Source organism: Nerophis ophidion, linkage group LG10, assembly GCF_033978795.1.
Source record: "Nerophis ophidion isolate RoL-2023_Sa linkage group LG10, RoL_Noph_v1.0, whole genome shotgun sequence".
NCBI classification, from domain to species: Eukaryota; Metazoa; Chordata; class Actinopteri; order Syngnathiformes; family Syngnathidae; genus Nerophis; species Nerophis ophidion.
Window position 1 is genome coordinate 40,168,539 of NC_084620.1, and position 15,743 is coordinate 40,184,281.

A 15,743-nucleotide genomic window follows, 5' to 3' on the forward strand; every position below is an offset into this window, starting at 1 on the left:
CACGGACGTATGTTCTTGGTTTGTTCTTTGACTTCTGGTGTTCATTGGCAAACTTCCGTTCTTAATCAAAATCAGAATCAGAAATACTTTATTAATCCCCGAGGGGAAATTAAGATTTTTCACCACAATCCCATTCAAGAGCAGACAAACATTACAGGGAGACAGAACAGGATCGCTGACGGGTCTGCCAACTTCAGGGGCCCCTTACAAAAAAGGTGAGAAAGAAGGTAATTGCTGGGGGAGGTCCAAACTGCGGCCAATGAAAAAACAAATAAATAGCCATAGCACACATAGACTCGGCACGTAGAATCAACAAAACTTGCAAAAGAGGGGATAGTGTGGGAGCTATGGAGGCCAGCTGCTGCTGTATAAGCGCTACTCAGCCGTCCATCGCCTCTAAGGGGAATCAAGCAATGGTGAAGGTGTGGGGTGGGTGTTGGGGGGAGGAATGTGCGCATATGCCCATACACAGACAACCAGTCTGGTATATGCTGTCCAGTCCAGTGACAAATGCACTGATTTACATCTTTGGAAAACTAATCAACAACTGAGCAGAGCAAACAGATGAGGAGTAAGAGCATGATTGAGAAATGATAAATAAATGGGTTGTTATTGTATAGCGCTTTTCTACCTTTAAGGTACTCAAAGCACTTTGACACTACTTCCACATTTACCCATTCACACACTGATGGAGGGAGCTCCCATGCAAGGCGCTAACCAGCACCTATCAGGGGCAAGGGTGAAGTGTCTTGCTCAGGACACAGCGGACGTGACGAGGTTGGTACTAGGTGGGGATTGAACCAGGGACCCTCGGGTTGCGCACGGCCACTCTTCCACTGCGCCACGGCGTCCCCGTCAAAACAATGTAACAAAGTAATGACAACTACCTGTGCCTGCATACAATGCTGTTATTTCCTTAAAGATTCAATCATTTAGCCGAATAAACACGAGCCAGCTATGGGAAATTCAGTCTGACGTCCAGACTGTGTGAGGCCAAGGGGGGAAAAAATGCATAGCCATAGCACACATAAACATGTGTGTAAGAGGGAAACATCAAAGAACACAAAGGACATTAAAAGAGCAGAGCTGATGCAACCATCCATTTCTACATACAGCTACAAAAGTAAAACAACAACAACAACAACAAAAACATACACTGTGGTGGCCTCTGCGGTGTTCCACACCATCGTCTACTGAGGTGAGGGGAGCATGGCCAGAGACAGGAGCAGACCCAACAAAGCAACCAAGCCCACCCTCACCCGCCCACTAACACTAGACCAGTCTGCATGGATGAGCGAGGATGCGTCTAAGGAGACCGAGGTGTCCGATACCTGCTCATTCCGCCAAGACACTGTGAAGCTTGTCCGTCCCGGCGCTCAGCACCATCTCCTCAGCCCTGTCTCTTCATCCGCATCCCCTCCAGTCTTTCCAAACGGACTCTGGTGTGGCAGAGACCCAGCAGCTGGTCTCCATGGCCAAAGGGCTCCCGCAAGGCAGATCCAGAAGTTTACAAAAAAGCGCCGCAGAAGTCCAAAAAGTGCCACCCCTTTTTACACGGTCTCAAAGGGTCCCGAACCAAAAGGCAAAAAAATAAAAACACATGAAAAACAGAGGGAAATATCAGGTACACAAAAGGATGACACAAGAGCACACAGTTAAAGTTAAAGTACCAATGATTGTAACATACTAGATGTGGCGAAATTATTCTCTGCATTTGACCCATCACCCTTGATCACCCCCTGGGAGGTGAGGGGAGCATTGGGCAGCAGCCAGGAATAGTTTTTGTTGATTCAACCCCCAATTCCACCCCTTAATGCCGAGTGCCAAGCAGGGAGGTAATAGGTCCCATTTTATTTTTATAGTCTTTGGTATGACTCGGTCGGGATTTGAACTCACGACCTACCGATTTCAGGGCGGACACTCTAACCACTAGGCCACTGAGTAGGTAAGAGCAGAGCTCCTACCATCAGAAGCCATGACTGCTGTCTGATCCCGGGGAAATGAAAACAAAAACTGATTCATTCAATTCATGTATTCATTGCGGTTTAGACCTGCTCAGTAGCCTTGTGGTCAGAATGTCCACCCTTAGATCGGTTGGTCGTGAGTTCAAACCATACCAAAGACTACAAAAATGGTACCCATTGCTTCCCTGCTTGGCACTTAGCATCAAGGGTTGAAATTGGGGGTTTAAATCACCAAAATGATTCCTGAGCGCAGCCACCGCTAATGCTCACTGTTCCCCTCACCTCCAAGGGGGTAAAACATGTGTGACTATCAGTGGTACTTAGGGGAAGTCATGGCGCAGTTGGCAGAGTGGCCGAGCCAGCAACCTGAGGGTTCCTGGTTCAATCCCCACCATCTACCATTTTCGTCACGTCCGTTGTGTCCTTGAGGAAGACACTTCACCCTTGCTCCTGATGGGTCCTGGTTAGGGCCTTGCATGGCAGCTCCCGCCATCAGTGTGTGAATGTGTGTGTGAATGTAGAAAAGTGTGAAAGCGCTTTGAGTACCTTGAAGGTAGAAAAAGCGCTATACAAGTACAACCCATTTACTTTAACTGTTAACTATCAGCCTCTTTCAGTTACCTACCAAAAGAAATGCTCTTCTGTTCATATTTTGTAAGCGGATAAACTTTTAAAATCAAATAACAATGAAATATTCATTTTCCATACTATATTTATGCTGACTTTTGAGGGGAAATGATAAAGTTTGAGTTTCGAGTGGGTGGAAGTTGTTCTTGACTTCAGACTTCACACAACTTTGACACACCAACATGGGCAGGAAGAGGATTTATAAAAAATAAAAACATTAAAAAAAAAAAAAAGAACAATAGTGTCACAGTCACCATCCATCCATTTTCTACCGCTTGTCTAGTTTAGGGTCACGGGGGTGCTGGAGCCTAACTCAGCTGCATCCGGGCGGAAGGCGGCGTACACCCTGGACAAGTCGCCACCTCATCGCAGGGCCAAAACAGATAGACAACATTCACACACTAGGGACCATTTAGTGTTGCCAATCAACCTATCCCCAGGTGCATGTCTTTGGAAGTGGGAGGAAGCCGGAGTACCCGGAGGGAACCCACGCAGTCACGGGGAGAACATGCAAACTCCACACAGAAAGATCCCGAACTCAGGACTACACAAGACTGTTACTGAGCACGCGCAGTCTGCGTCTCCCTCCACTGCAGGAGCACCCGGAGGATCCACTGACAGCATGCTCGGACACGCCCCTGCTCGCGCTGGGAACAGCACACCCACGCAGCTACAAGTCTGCAGATGATCAGGCAATCTGGACACCTGTGACTGATGAGGGCGAGCTGAATATAGGACCAGTGGACCCAAGGATCGGCACGGGAACTTAGTTCTCTAATGGTGCACTGTAAGCGAAGCTGTTTGCTCTATCCTTGTTTCCTCTCCGTTGCTTGATTGGTCCCTTGTCTTCTCCCGTGTTTTTCAGCAGTGTTTAGCTTCCGTTGCCCTGGCTCTCGACTGTCTCCCACGTTCCTCGACTCCTCGCTCGCCCCTGGACTGTGACGCCTGTCTCTTGCCCCTGATCATCTGCCTGCCCCCTAGACTTCCTCGTATCTCGTTCAACACTTTGGTAACACACACTTCAGTCAAATTCTACACATAGTGTTACACCATACACACTCTTGGATTTTTGTCACACTTCATTTCCTTAGTTTATTAGTTAGTATTATTTGTTATTGTTCTTATATATATTTACTATATATATGTAATAAATTATTGAACATACCACACTCTGGTGTTTGTTTGCCTTCACCTCCCCTTAGTCAGGACGTATTGTGAGGCTCATGCACTAACCCCTGTACCACCGTGCTTCCCGCTTGACAACACATTGTGTCCAATATTTTCCACAAATGTATTATAGGTCATATTTTCTGTTCATTTAATAGTTAAAACAAATTAAAATAATGGATCCCATATTCCAAAATTTGACTCATTATTATCTAAATTAAATGCAGTTTAAGGCCTACTGAAATGAGATTTTCTTATTCAAACGGGGATAGCAGGTCCATTCTATTTGTCATACTTGATCATTTCGCGATATTGCCATATTTTTGCTGAAAGGATTTAGTAGAGAACATCCACGATAAAGTTTGCAACTTTTGGTGCTGATAAAAAAGCCTTGCCTTTACCGGAAGTCGCAGACGATGACATCACAAGGGTGAGGGCTCCTCACATATTCACATTGTTTATAATCATAGCCTCAAGCAGCAAGAGCTATTCGGACCGAGAAAGCGACGATTTCCCCATTAATTTGAGCGTGTCACGTCAGTAAATCTGATTTTATATTTGATCATGTTTTTTTTGGTTTTCTGGGCTGTTGTTCTGTTTTTTCACTTTCTGGTTTGTTTTTGTTACCATGACAACTCATTGATTTTCACCTTGCCCTTCTAGTCACGCCCCTGCCGTCAGTCCCGCACCTGTTCCTAATGATCACAGCCACTACTTAAGTTATTTTCTTTCTGTCCATCAGTCTGGGAACATTAACTTTCATTACCCATGCTGTTCTAACTTTCATTGTAATCTACGACCTTTGCTGCTCATTCTCCATGCCCACGATCAGCTGCCACACACCTTGCTATTCTTGCCTCCTGTTTTTGTTGTCACAGTAAGTGTTTTGTTTTAGTTGTTTATAGTCATGCCATCATGCTGTTTCTGTTCTTAGTTCATTCATGCCAATCGAGCAAGTGTTTTTGTTTCCTGTTTTTATTTTGTAGCCAAGTTTTATACCTCCTTGTGAGCGCCCTTAGTTTGCTTATTTTTCTGTTTAGTGTATAAATAAAGAATCATGTACCTGAATTCACGCCTGGCTCATCCCATATTCCCTCTGCATCGAAGGAGCACAAACAATCCAAGTCCAAGTTTTGACAGAATGTTCCCAGCAAAAGCGCTCCTTCGCAGGAGATTTGGACGAGGCGTCTTTGGCGGTGCTGAGCGCGATGGAAGAGGAAACGCTGCGCTACTCTTCCCTCGCGCAAAGAAGGTTGACGTTGGGGCCAAATGGTGAAGAGGTCACCATTGACTTCATTTGGCCCGAAGACGACGAAATGTTGCCGTCTTCCCGGAAATGTCGCCCTCAACGGAGGATGTCGGGGAAGGCCTCCAGGTACGGAAAGGAAGCGTCGCGCCAGCAAGCTCCTCCCACTCAGGGCGGAAGTGGACCGCGTGCGGCCCGGACTCTCCATGAAAACGTCACGCCAACGTCAACACACATCACAGATCAGGAAGATTTTTTTTTCAAGACTTTCACAGTTAATCACCCACCTCCATCAGAAGACTCAAATCCCATAACATTGATAAATTGTTATCAAAACATGATTTTGCACAATAGATCACATCAATCACAGCCATCTGAATTTCATGCCACGCCTCCCAAGACTCAAGCTCCACCCACGTCACAAGATTTTTTTTTTTTCAAATAATCAAACCAAGACAAATAAAAAGAAAATACAAGATGGACAATTTGGAGGGGAGGATTCTGCCCCCCTCCTCACCGCCCTCCACCCACCCCAAGAGACTGTTTCATGTCATGATGAAAGTGTCTGGCAGCCACTCCTTGGGGGGGGGGGGGGAACTGGGAGTTTGTGGGTTGGTTCTGCCCGGTGCGGTTCCAAACCACAGCGACCAGCACGTCCCCCACCTACAGTTTTTCGTCCGATTAAGCCGCAGCTTCCAGCTCCAAGACCAAGTCCGCGTCCAGCTCCAAGTCCAGCACCAGGTCTAAGACCAAGTCCGATGCTAGCACCAAGTCCAGGTCCAAGGCTAGCTCCAAGTTCAGGTCTGATGCTAGCACCAAGTTCAAGTCCAAGTCCAAGTCCAAGGCTAGCACCACGACCTGCTCCACGGCTAGTGCCACAACCAAGTCCACGGCTAGCACCGAGGCCAAGTCCAAGGTTAACACCACGACCTGCTCCACGTCCACGTCAAAGTCCACCTCCACGTCAACCTCCAAGTCGCCAAGTGCCCCCAGTGGCAGCTCCACGAAGCCAGGTGCCCCCAGTGGCAGCTCCACGAAGCCAGGTGCCCCCAGTGGCAGCTCCACGAAGCCAGGTGCCCCCAGCGGCAGCTCCAGGAAGCCAGGTGCCCCCAGTGGCAGCTCCACGAAGCCAGGTGCCCCCAGTGGCAGCTCCACGCAGCCAAGTGCCCCCAGTGGCAGCTCCACGCAGCCAAGTGCCCCCAGTGGCAGCTCCACGCAGCCAAGTGCCCCCAGTGGCAGCTCCACGCAGCCAAGTGCCCCCAGTGGCAGCTCCACGCAGCCAAGTGCCCCCAGTGGCAGCTCCACGCAGCCAAGTGCCCCCAGTGGCAGCTCCACGCAGCCAAGTGCCCCCAGTGGCAGCTCCACGCAGCCAAGTTCCCCCAGTGGCAGCTCCACGCAGCCAAGTGCCCCCAGTGGCAGCTCCACGCAGCCAAGTGCCCCCAGTGGCAGCTCCACGCAGCCAAGTGCCCCCAGTGGCAGCTCCACGCAGCCAAGTGCCCCCAGTGGCAGCTCCACGAAGCCAAGTGCCCCCAGTGGCAGCTCCACGAAGCCAAGTGCCCCCAGTGGCAGCTCCACGAAGCCAAGTGCCGCCAGTGGCAGCTCCACGACCAACGCCAAGTCCACGTCAAGCTCCAACGCCGTCATCACGCCGAGCGCCAACGCCTGCCACGTTGACGCCGTGGGTTGGAGACTACGTGGGTGCCCACCACGCCAAAGATGCCGACCTCGTCGGCCACAATTGTGGCCACTACGTGGTCGTCCGCCACGCCCTCCTCGACGGCCACGGTTGTGGTTTTTACATGGTCGTCCGCCACGCCAAGAGGGTCGGTCACGGATATGGCCGTTCCCGGGCGCCCACCTCGGTCTTCCACGCGTCACCGCCACCTGACTCTGCCCCGTTGGATACGGGGACACGTGGTTTGGCGATCCACCGCCATGTCCTCCTCCCGCCCTCTTATGACTCTAGATCATTGTGGACATCTGGAAGCTGTCCTGAATTCACGCCTGGCTCGTCCCATATTCCCTCTGCGTCGAAGGAGCACAAACAATCCAAGTCCAAGCTTGACAGAGTGAGGATGAACATTTCATCATTGATGTATAAACTATCAGACTGCGTGGTCGGAAGTGGGTTTCAGTAGGCCTTTAAGTAAACAACATGGTGTCAGAATTCGCCGACCTGGTCTCCGGGATGCATACACATGCTGCAGACAATAAAATGGAGATTTTCTTGAAGGCTTGAGCAAAGACACCGACAGGACAGGTCTCGTGAAAGAGCGCGAAGATAACCAACAACTATTACTTGTTTTCGATAAATCTGCCGGACTCGTTCAATTTTGAGGATTTTTTCAAACTGGCCTAGTTGGATTTGATGTTTCGAAAGGTTCCAGATTACTGCCGGACTCAATCTTAAAAGTCAAACTACAAAAAAAGGAAAGGATATGTGAAAGGTGAATGATGATATATGTTTATTTTTTCAGTCAGAGAGAGTTTTTGAGTTAAAACAAATTTACATACCACTGTTTATAAGTTTTATGTGGGCATACTTGCTAACCCTCCCGATTTTCCCGGGAGACTCCCGAATTACAATCCCCCTCCCGAAAATCTCCCGGGGCAACCATTCTCACGAATTTCTACTGATTTCCACCCGGAGAACAATATTAGGGGCGTGCCTTAAAGACACTGCCTTTAACATGCTCTCTCACCCGAAAAGGAGACTATTATATATTTCTCCGTTGTCTATAACCCATTAAGTAGGCAGGCACGGAGCTATTTCTCATCATGCATTGCTTCAAAACAATACGGCAAGTCGTAATGTCCAAAAACATAACAGAGACGAGGCAGAAGAACGAAGAAGAGACATGGCGAAGACGAGTAAGAAGAAGAAGTATGCTTGCAAGTTCCAAAATGATTGGAAAAAATTATTTCAGTTCATCCAGGACAGCTCGAAGGGCCTGCAAATTTTGTAGATCAGACTTCTCCATGGAACATGGTGGCCGAACGGATATACTCATTCATGAACGGATTATTTATATATATATATATATATATATATATATATATATATATATATATAGGAGTGATGGACGGCTGGGCAGCACCTGAAGAGCTTCAGCCCGCCATCATGGTCCCCACTCCTCCCCTCTGTTGCTAGATATCTTGGGATGTATGTTGTAATATGTATACTGTATGTGCTTTGCTATGGAGGTTTTTTCCCACTCCAGACTGGGCCCCCTTAGGAGCCCAGTCTAGATTTTATTTTTGTACTCATCCTTCCCCAGCATTTGACTTTTTCCCATCTTTTACGGGGCGCCTTGTGGCGACCCTTTGGCGTTGCTGTTCTGTAACCCTGTACACTGTTTGTTTGTCTAGTCTTGTATGGGTTTGTGCTGAAAACAAAGTTTAGTTGTACTTGTGCATTGACATAAAGACCTACCTACCTAAAAAGATAAGGTTGTGAGTCTCCATTTGTCCAACAATAGTCGTCTTCGTTGTTTGTTACCGAATCTGACAAGATTAGAAGACACACAAGCGTTTTGTATCCAAATGGGGTTTTTGTCAGAAGTCAGGCGAGCAATTATTTAAATTATTTAATGACCAAAATATTGTAAATATTGTACATATTACATAATGCTTTGAATGTGTCTGTTACTACATGACATGTAGACTTGCACTGTGTATATGAAACGTTGATAGAGGGTTTAGAAGTTGTTTTCGAGGGCTTTGAAGGCTCCTATTAGTCGCATCTTCCAATCGTTTTTTATTATCCTTAAAATCCCCCCCACCCCCTAAATTAAAAAAAAATAAAGTGGTTGTGGAAGGGGCGTGGTCCATGTGTCCCCTGCGGGCGGGGCATGTGCAGGAGCCGGCTGTGAAGCAACGACAGGTGAGGAGATTTTTCAGCTGGAACGAGTTGTCACCTGTCTCTTTATCAGCAGCGTTGGAGACCATGAGGGGAGGAGGAGACCAGGGAAGCAGAGACACGCTCGACTAAAAGGCCTTAAAAACTTTATACTGCTGAAAAGCAAACGAATCACAATAAAATAATTGTATCACCTGACAGCTGGGGTCCTGCAGGTCATTCGAGCCGTCACAAGAGAGTGCCACAGTGGTCTTATAATGATTGTGAATGAAAGGCAAAATTAAAAAAATATAAAAGTGCAGTTGCCCTTTAATCACAAGGCACTACTTACAGTATGTTGTTTTGCACAAACTTTAGAACAGGACTTTCCTGCTAAGTCACTAATAACTGCTTGAATAGTGCCATCAAATCTACCCTACACTTTAAAGCAATATGCATTTCAAAATAATGTATGTATAAAAATGCTGTTAAACAATTTTGAAATTTGGATATAAATATCAAAAATCTTTTTATTAGCCAACAGTACACTTCTCGTCATCCTGCGACCTGGTGTGTACTACACATACACAGATATATACATTACATTTATTATATGCACTCAAACAGGTTTGACTGCATTTAATATAATATTTTGGACAGTCAAACGAGCAAAATACCAAAACTAAATTAAAAAAAGTGCAAGGGGCATTTATGCATAATGTATGCAGGAAAACAAGCCAGGTTGCAAAAGAACATGATGATGTTGGTGTTTACTACACAAACACATATTTGGAGTAAATAACAGCTTAAGAATATTTTAGGGGTGGACTATCGTTTGATTCAATTTAGTTATATGTTCTACAATGTAAACATCAGGATAATAACGTGCACACTTGATTTACTTTGTAAATATTACAATAAAATAACACTAAAAACAGATCAAACTCCATTATTTCCCTTTTGTCAAACTGTCTTAAAAAAAAACGTTTTTGCTGCTCTCCAGCGGCCAATAATGGTAACTACACGGTTTACACGTTGATATTTTAAGATTGTCAGCACCACACAACTCGATTAATACCTCTGGAAATTGATATTAGTGTACATGACACATCCAAAAGTAACACAAAATAAAAGTAAAGTGCATTCCTTAAATTAAAGTGCACTATTTATTAAATGTAAAACGTTGTTCTCCAGTGGTTTACTTCTTTTAATGATGTAATGTTATGTGGGCCTACCGAGGATGTCGTAGTGGTTCGTGTTGTGGTTTGTGCAGCCCTTTGAGACACTGGTGATTTAGGGCCATATAAGTAAACATTGATTGATTGATTGATAATGTCCAACGTGTCCGACCTGTCATGTGGTGTGGCCCGGTTTCTGTTCTGTTTTATTTTGTTTGTATCTAATGCCGCTTGGGAGGTTGATCTGTAGTTTTAAAAATGTTTCTTATCATTTCTATGCAGATGATATTCAACTGTTATGCTCCTTCAACGATTTAGTTTCACTTTTTATCTGAGTTCTTGGAGTGCGCATCCTGTATTAAAAACTGATTGTCCTCAAAGTTCCTCCAGATAAATTCTAACAAACTCTGATAATTGCTCCCGATAAAAAGATCCCCCTGATCAAGAACTCCCTTGGTGCTCTGGGTGCATCTGTTAAAAGCAGCTTCAGAAACATTGGGGTTGTGTTTGATCAGTCCATGTCTTTGGAGGGTCACTGCCGTCAACTGACCAAAAACTATTTTTATCATCTCGGAAATATTTCCAAAGTGAGAAAATTGTTGTCAAAATTGGATCTGGAAATGATCATTCACACGTTCATTTCTTATTGACTATTGACTATTCTCTTTTCACTCTTTTCAACACCTCAATGCTAAAGAGACTTCAGACTGTACAAAATGCGGCTGCCAGACTTTTGACCGGTGCACCCAGAACAGCCCGTATTACCCCCATTTTAACTAGTCTTCATTGGCTTCCAGTTAAATTCTGCATTGAGTTTTAAGATTTTGGTCCTGACATTCCGTGCGTTGCATGGCCGGGCCCCTCAGTACATCACTGACTTGCTATGCCCCTACTCTTCAGGGCACAGCATCCGGTCTTCAGGCCCAAAAATGTGTTTTAAAACCTGTGGAGACCTGGCATTCCAGCCTATAGCTTCCAGACTCTGGAACAACTTGCACCAGTCCCTCCATGATCCTGACTGTTTTGACACTTTTAAGAAACATTTGAAAACTTCTCTTTTCAGTAAAGCTTTTAATTAATGCACATTTTAAACTATCCATTTGAATCCACTTGGTATCATTTTTATGACATTGCCCCTGTTGTTTTAATTGAATTGTTGTTTTACTTCACTTATGTTTTGTACATCGCTTTGTGATTTTATCTGTGAAAAGCGCTTTATAAATTAAATGTACTTACTTACTTACTTACACTTCCTTCCTTCTTGTTAAATGACTGTATTGTGTTCACAGGAAAGTTTCTGCTGCCTCCCAGTGGCTAATATAACATGCGCATGAGTTATTTTTTTATTATTATTATTTTATTTTGTACTGTCCAGTCACTCAGGTAAATCATTAGCCTTACTTGTATTTGACTATATTAAGTATTTGGATACATTTAGTGTTTCATCGAAGCAGGAGTGGATAAAAATAAGTAGAAAAAAGGAAACAAGGTGGAATTGTGGGGAAAATGGGGGTCAGAGACAACAACAGCAACAACAAAACAACAATCATAAGCAAATACAATACATACATGATACCAGCAATTTCAAAGGAAAACAATTAATGAAGTGGATAGTAATAAAGCAGGAATGACATTGAACATTATTGCACCACAATTAAAACAATAATGATATCAGTAGAAATAACAGTTTTGAAAAGAAATGACAGTTTTTACCTGTACTATCAACATTTCAATCGCCTCAAATGCAAAATCACATATGTGTAATGAATAATTGGAAAACAAAAGAGGTGGTGGAGAGGAGTGGACCATAATAACCTTTTGCATTGTTATGGTAAAGCTGTCATAAGTGCTACTGACGGTTTGTTTATGTTGGGGTTTTTCTGTGTTTAAAATAACTTCCTGTCCTGGTGCTCTTGTTTTGTCAGTGTTTCCTGTTTGGTCTCTGAGTTTTGCAGCCCTTTTACTTTCTGTTCCATGTCCTGGCAGCACACCAGTTCCTTATTTAAGTAATTCCATTTAGTTCCACCCGGGTCCCTCCTTCAGTGTTGGATCATTCTTCCGCTTCCTTTCGAGGCCGATGTGTCATGTGCTGTTTTGGGTTGAACGCCTCTTTGTAAGTAATAATTTGTGTTTTACTTACATTCCGCCTGCCGTTCTCTGCATCCTTTGGGGTCAACGCTCATCACACCATGACAGAATGATCCAACCCGTGAGTGACCCTGCAGAGATTTCAATGGCAGTTTAACAAAATTTTGCCTCTGATTTGCCGAATCGAAAAGATGTTTTGTCTCTTTTCAAGCTCCCTCCAACACTTCCCCGTTGTCCGTTGGACTCTTTGGATGTCTGGGATCCGTCATTTGGGTGGGCGGCTAAGGTCAGCTTTGCGACAGGGGAGGCACAGCTCTCATCTTTCCCAGTGAGACCACCGCAGACGCAGGTGTCAAACCCGGTGGGCCTGCGGGTGGCGCAGTCAAGCCCAGTGGGCCTGCGGTCGCCGCCGTCAACCCTGGTGGGCCTGGGGACGCGGACGGTGCAGCTGCCTGGTGGGCCTGAGGACGCCGACGGTGCAGCCGCCTGCTGTACCAGCTCTGCAGAAGCAGACGGTGCAGCCGCCATCTTCTTCGTCGTCTGCTGCTGTGCAGCCGCCAATCTTCTCCGTCATCTCCAACAGGCTCTTCGCCGCCTCCACGACCTCCAGTTTATCGGTCACACAAGCAGCTATGCCAAGGACCTGGGCCTGGACGACTGCAGCTGCTGGTCCACTGTGGCCACTCGTGTCTGCCTTCTCGTTGGCCACAGATGTTGCCAATACGTGGGCACCTACCTCGCCAGATGCAACGGCTTTTACCTGACTCTTTCCCGTTGGCTGTGGGGGCACATGGCATGAACTGATGGTCGGCTTTTTAAGGCAGGGGCGCACCCTCCGCAATTTCTCCCTGCACCCTCCCTTGGTTTTGGACTTTTTGCGCCGCCTTCTGCCCGATTGTAACTGAGATGGACACCATTGCCCTCCGTGACCTCAAAGGGAATAAGCGGTAAAAAATGGATGGATGGATGCGTAAACATCTGTAATTAATTGTGTGGATGTATTACAACTAAACCTATTTCATTTATGTAAAATACACAATGGACTGTTTATTTCATGTTTATATTTTCAGTCTTCCAACCCTAAATAAAGGAAGAGTAAAGAAATAAAACTGAGGACGGAAAATAATTCAAAAAAAGGAACATCAATCCTCGAAAAAAATTCTGGAGTTTCTGTTTCTTCTTGCTGTTAACTAGCTGTCTAGCTGCATACGTTGGAAACGAGTAGCCAGGGCAGACTAATGAATGTATTGACAGTTCAGTTTGGAAGCCGGCGTGTTCACTTTGCAAATAAGTAAACGCAGTCTCAAAGGTATATAACCTGCGGAAGCACTTCCTGACAAAACAAACACGTCTTGATGGCACTGACTAGTGGTAAGTACTAGAAAAGGCAAGGGGGAGTTTGTTTGTACACGTTCAAATCGCTGTACAGATAGATCGAAATAACCAATCTCAGACCAAGCCATCAATCCACTGTGCCTACATTTAACCAACCATGAGACGCCACGGAATTTAAACCAATCAGAAACAACGTGAGGCAAGTCTTAAAGTTTATCTGTCACGCACCTCAGCTGTACGTTTTTTCTGATTTGTTTAAATTATGTGGTGTCTTCCGTAGTTTGTTAAATGTAGGCGTGCCTCGGATACGCACATGCACGCACTTCTGAATGCACGCGCAAAAGTTGTATTACACACTCAAAAATCTGGATACGCTCGCTAAAATCGTACACGACAAAAGTCAGGTGTAAGTAGACAGCCTATCGAGGTTTTTTTCTGATTATGGACAAACGGTCAACTTAAAATAAATGTATGCGGATCTGCATACACACACTCAGATTGACAGACACACAAATTAGTACACACAATTCGGATTACTTGCACACAGATTCAGATACACATTTGCAGTTAATTTTGCTACAGTAGTTCCACAGAGAAAGAATGAAGCCTAAAGAAGATAAATCATTTACCGTATGACACGGCCCGGGCGCACACCAGTGCGCATTCCTATGTGCGCTGCAATGGGCGCACCTCGAATAGCGCGCCAGTCCGGCTGCAGCAAGCAGCTGCAATCATCCATCTGCAGTCATGCACCAGTCACTGATAAGAAGCCCTGTCTTCATAAAGTACCAATGAGTGTCACACACACACTAGGTGTGGTGAAATTATTCTCTGCATTTCACCGATAAGCCAGCACAACCTGCTATCCTGCGCCAGAACGTAGCTACATGTCCTGTACTGTAAGTCAAGCCTGTCAAGTCCTATGCATCCTTTCTCTCTCTGTTTTTTCTCCCCCGCCGTGTTCATTTTGTCTCTTGTCCTCCTCGTCGCCCTCCGGCAGCAGACCTCCGTTCCCGCGTCACGAGCTGCGTGTCTCATTTCCCCGTATTTCCCCTGCTTCCCTGGCTGCCTCTTGGATCTCAACCTCCCGCCTGGACACGGACTTTGACGCCTCGCTATTGCCCCCGACTTCCTGCCTGTCTCACGGACCTCCGAGCTTGTCTGGCCCCCTTTGGACTTCCGCAGCGGGAACAGATGACAGCTTAGATGAAGCCGTTGATGCTCAAACCGGTTCCCTTCACCTGGTCCTTTTGCTAGTGATGTTCACATTTTGCCACAGACGGGCTCGGTCTACTGGCCAGTGTATGCGATTAAAGGTTAATATTCTCAACGGCGTCCACTAAAAGTTGGAGTTGAAGTTCCATGAAGGTCTTCACTGACTCCTCCCTGTCTTCTTCTGCCTTTTGCCCTTCTGGGAGTCCCTCATGTGTCTCGTCTCCTTCATGTACTGGTTTTCCCTGGTGAGATGGGTAACGCTGTCGCTGAGCACTTTCACAGAATCCCGGAGAGCAGCGTTCTCCTGGGCGAGAGAGACGACCTGTTGTTGTCCAAAATAGACACTCTCAGAGGGTTTGGAACTCCCTGTGGAGCACCTTGACAAGCGCGAGGCGGCCATCTAATCACTTCGGGGTCTTTTCCATGGAGTCCAAGATGGCGCTGACGCCTATTCCTGGTGGCGACACTTGTCCAGGTGAGTCTTCCAGGCGGCTCCGTTTGGGGGTCGGACTTTCCCACGACTCGACGTAGTGTTTGTGTGCCTTCAGATTTTGATATTTTAATTTGTGGTTTGCTTAAAATTTGCCTTAATTTGGCAGATGTCTGATTGAATTGGAATTAGAATTGTTTGACAGCCGTTTGATCTGCTTGACTGTAACTCCGCATCACATACATGTTCTCATAAGACTACAGTTGGGGTGTCAAAATCATTTCAGATCCGGGGCCACATTGAGAAAAATATACTCCCAAGTGGGCTGAACTGGTAAAATCACAACACGATAACTTAAAACAAAGACAACTTCAGATTGTATTGTTTGTTTAAAAATAGAACAAGCACATTCTGAAAATGTATAAATCATATTGCGATTAATAGAATTCTACCTTTATTTTTCGTTATTTATACTTTCTGAATAAATTATGTGATAATGTTCATCAGTCAACTAATCGGTGTTATTTTTTTATTTATCAAGATATTAAATTAATATCAAAATCTAATTACAGTGACTGGGATAAGTTCCACAGGTTTATTGAAAGTGTGTACTCTACTACGAATGTGTGGTGTAAGACGATGTGAAGAATTCACA

General features: G+C 45.6%; 1 protein-coding gene and 1 long non-coding RNA gene across 2 annotated transcripts; both read left to right on the forward strand.

Annotated features, from left to right (window-relative positions):
- Nucleotides 1-11,996: 11,996 nt before the first annotated feature.
- Nucleotides 11,997-13,261, forward strand: LOC133560811 (uncharacterized). The gene is made up of 2 exons (XM_061913758.1): nt 11,997-12,229; nt 12,320-13,261. Exons 1-2 carry the CDS (start codon nt 12,098-12,100, stop codon nt 12,905-12,907), a joined length of 720 nt encoding a protein of 239 aa, XP_061769742.1. The 5' UTR covers nt 11,997-12,097; the 3' UTR covers nt 12,908-13,261.
- A 1,000-nt stretch (nt 13,262-14,261) lies between these two features.
- Nucleotides 14,262-15,350, forward strand: LOC133560821 (uncharacterized). The gene is made up of 2 exons (XR_009808525.1): nt 14,262-14,342; nt 14,444-15,350. It is a non-coding gene; the product is annotated as an uncharacterized LOC133560821 (long non-coding RNA).
- Nucleotides 15,351-15,743: the final 393 nt, after the last annotated feature.

Coding starts and splice junctions, on each gene's coding strand:
- LOC133560811 (XM_061913758.1), top strand. CDS start 12,098: ATGTGTCATGTGCTGTTTTGGGTTGAACGCCTCTTTGTAAGTAATAAT. Junction 12,230..12,319: donor ATGACAGAATGATCCAACCC/GTGAGTGACCCT, acceptor TCTCTTTTCAAG/CTCCCTCCAACACTTCCCCG.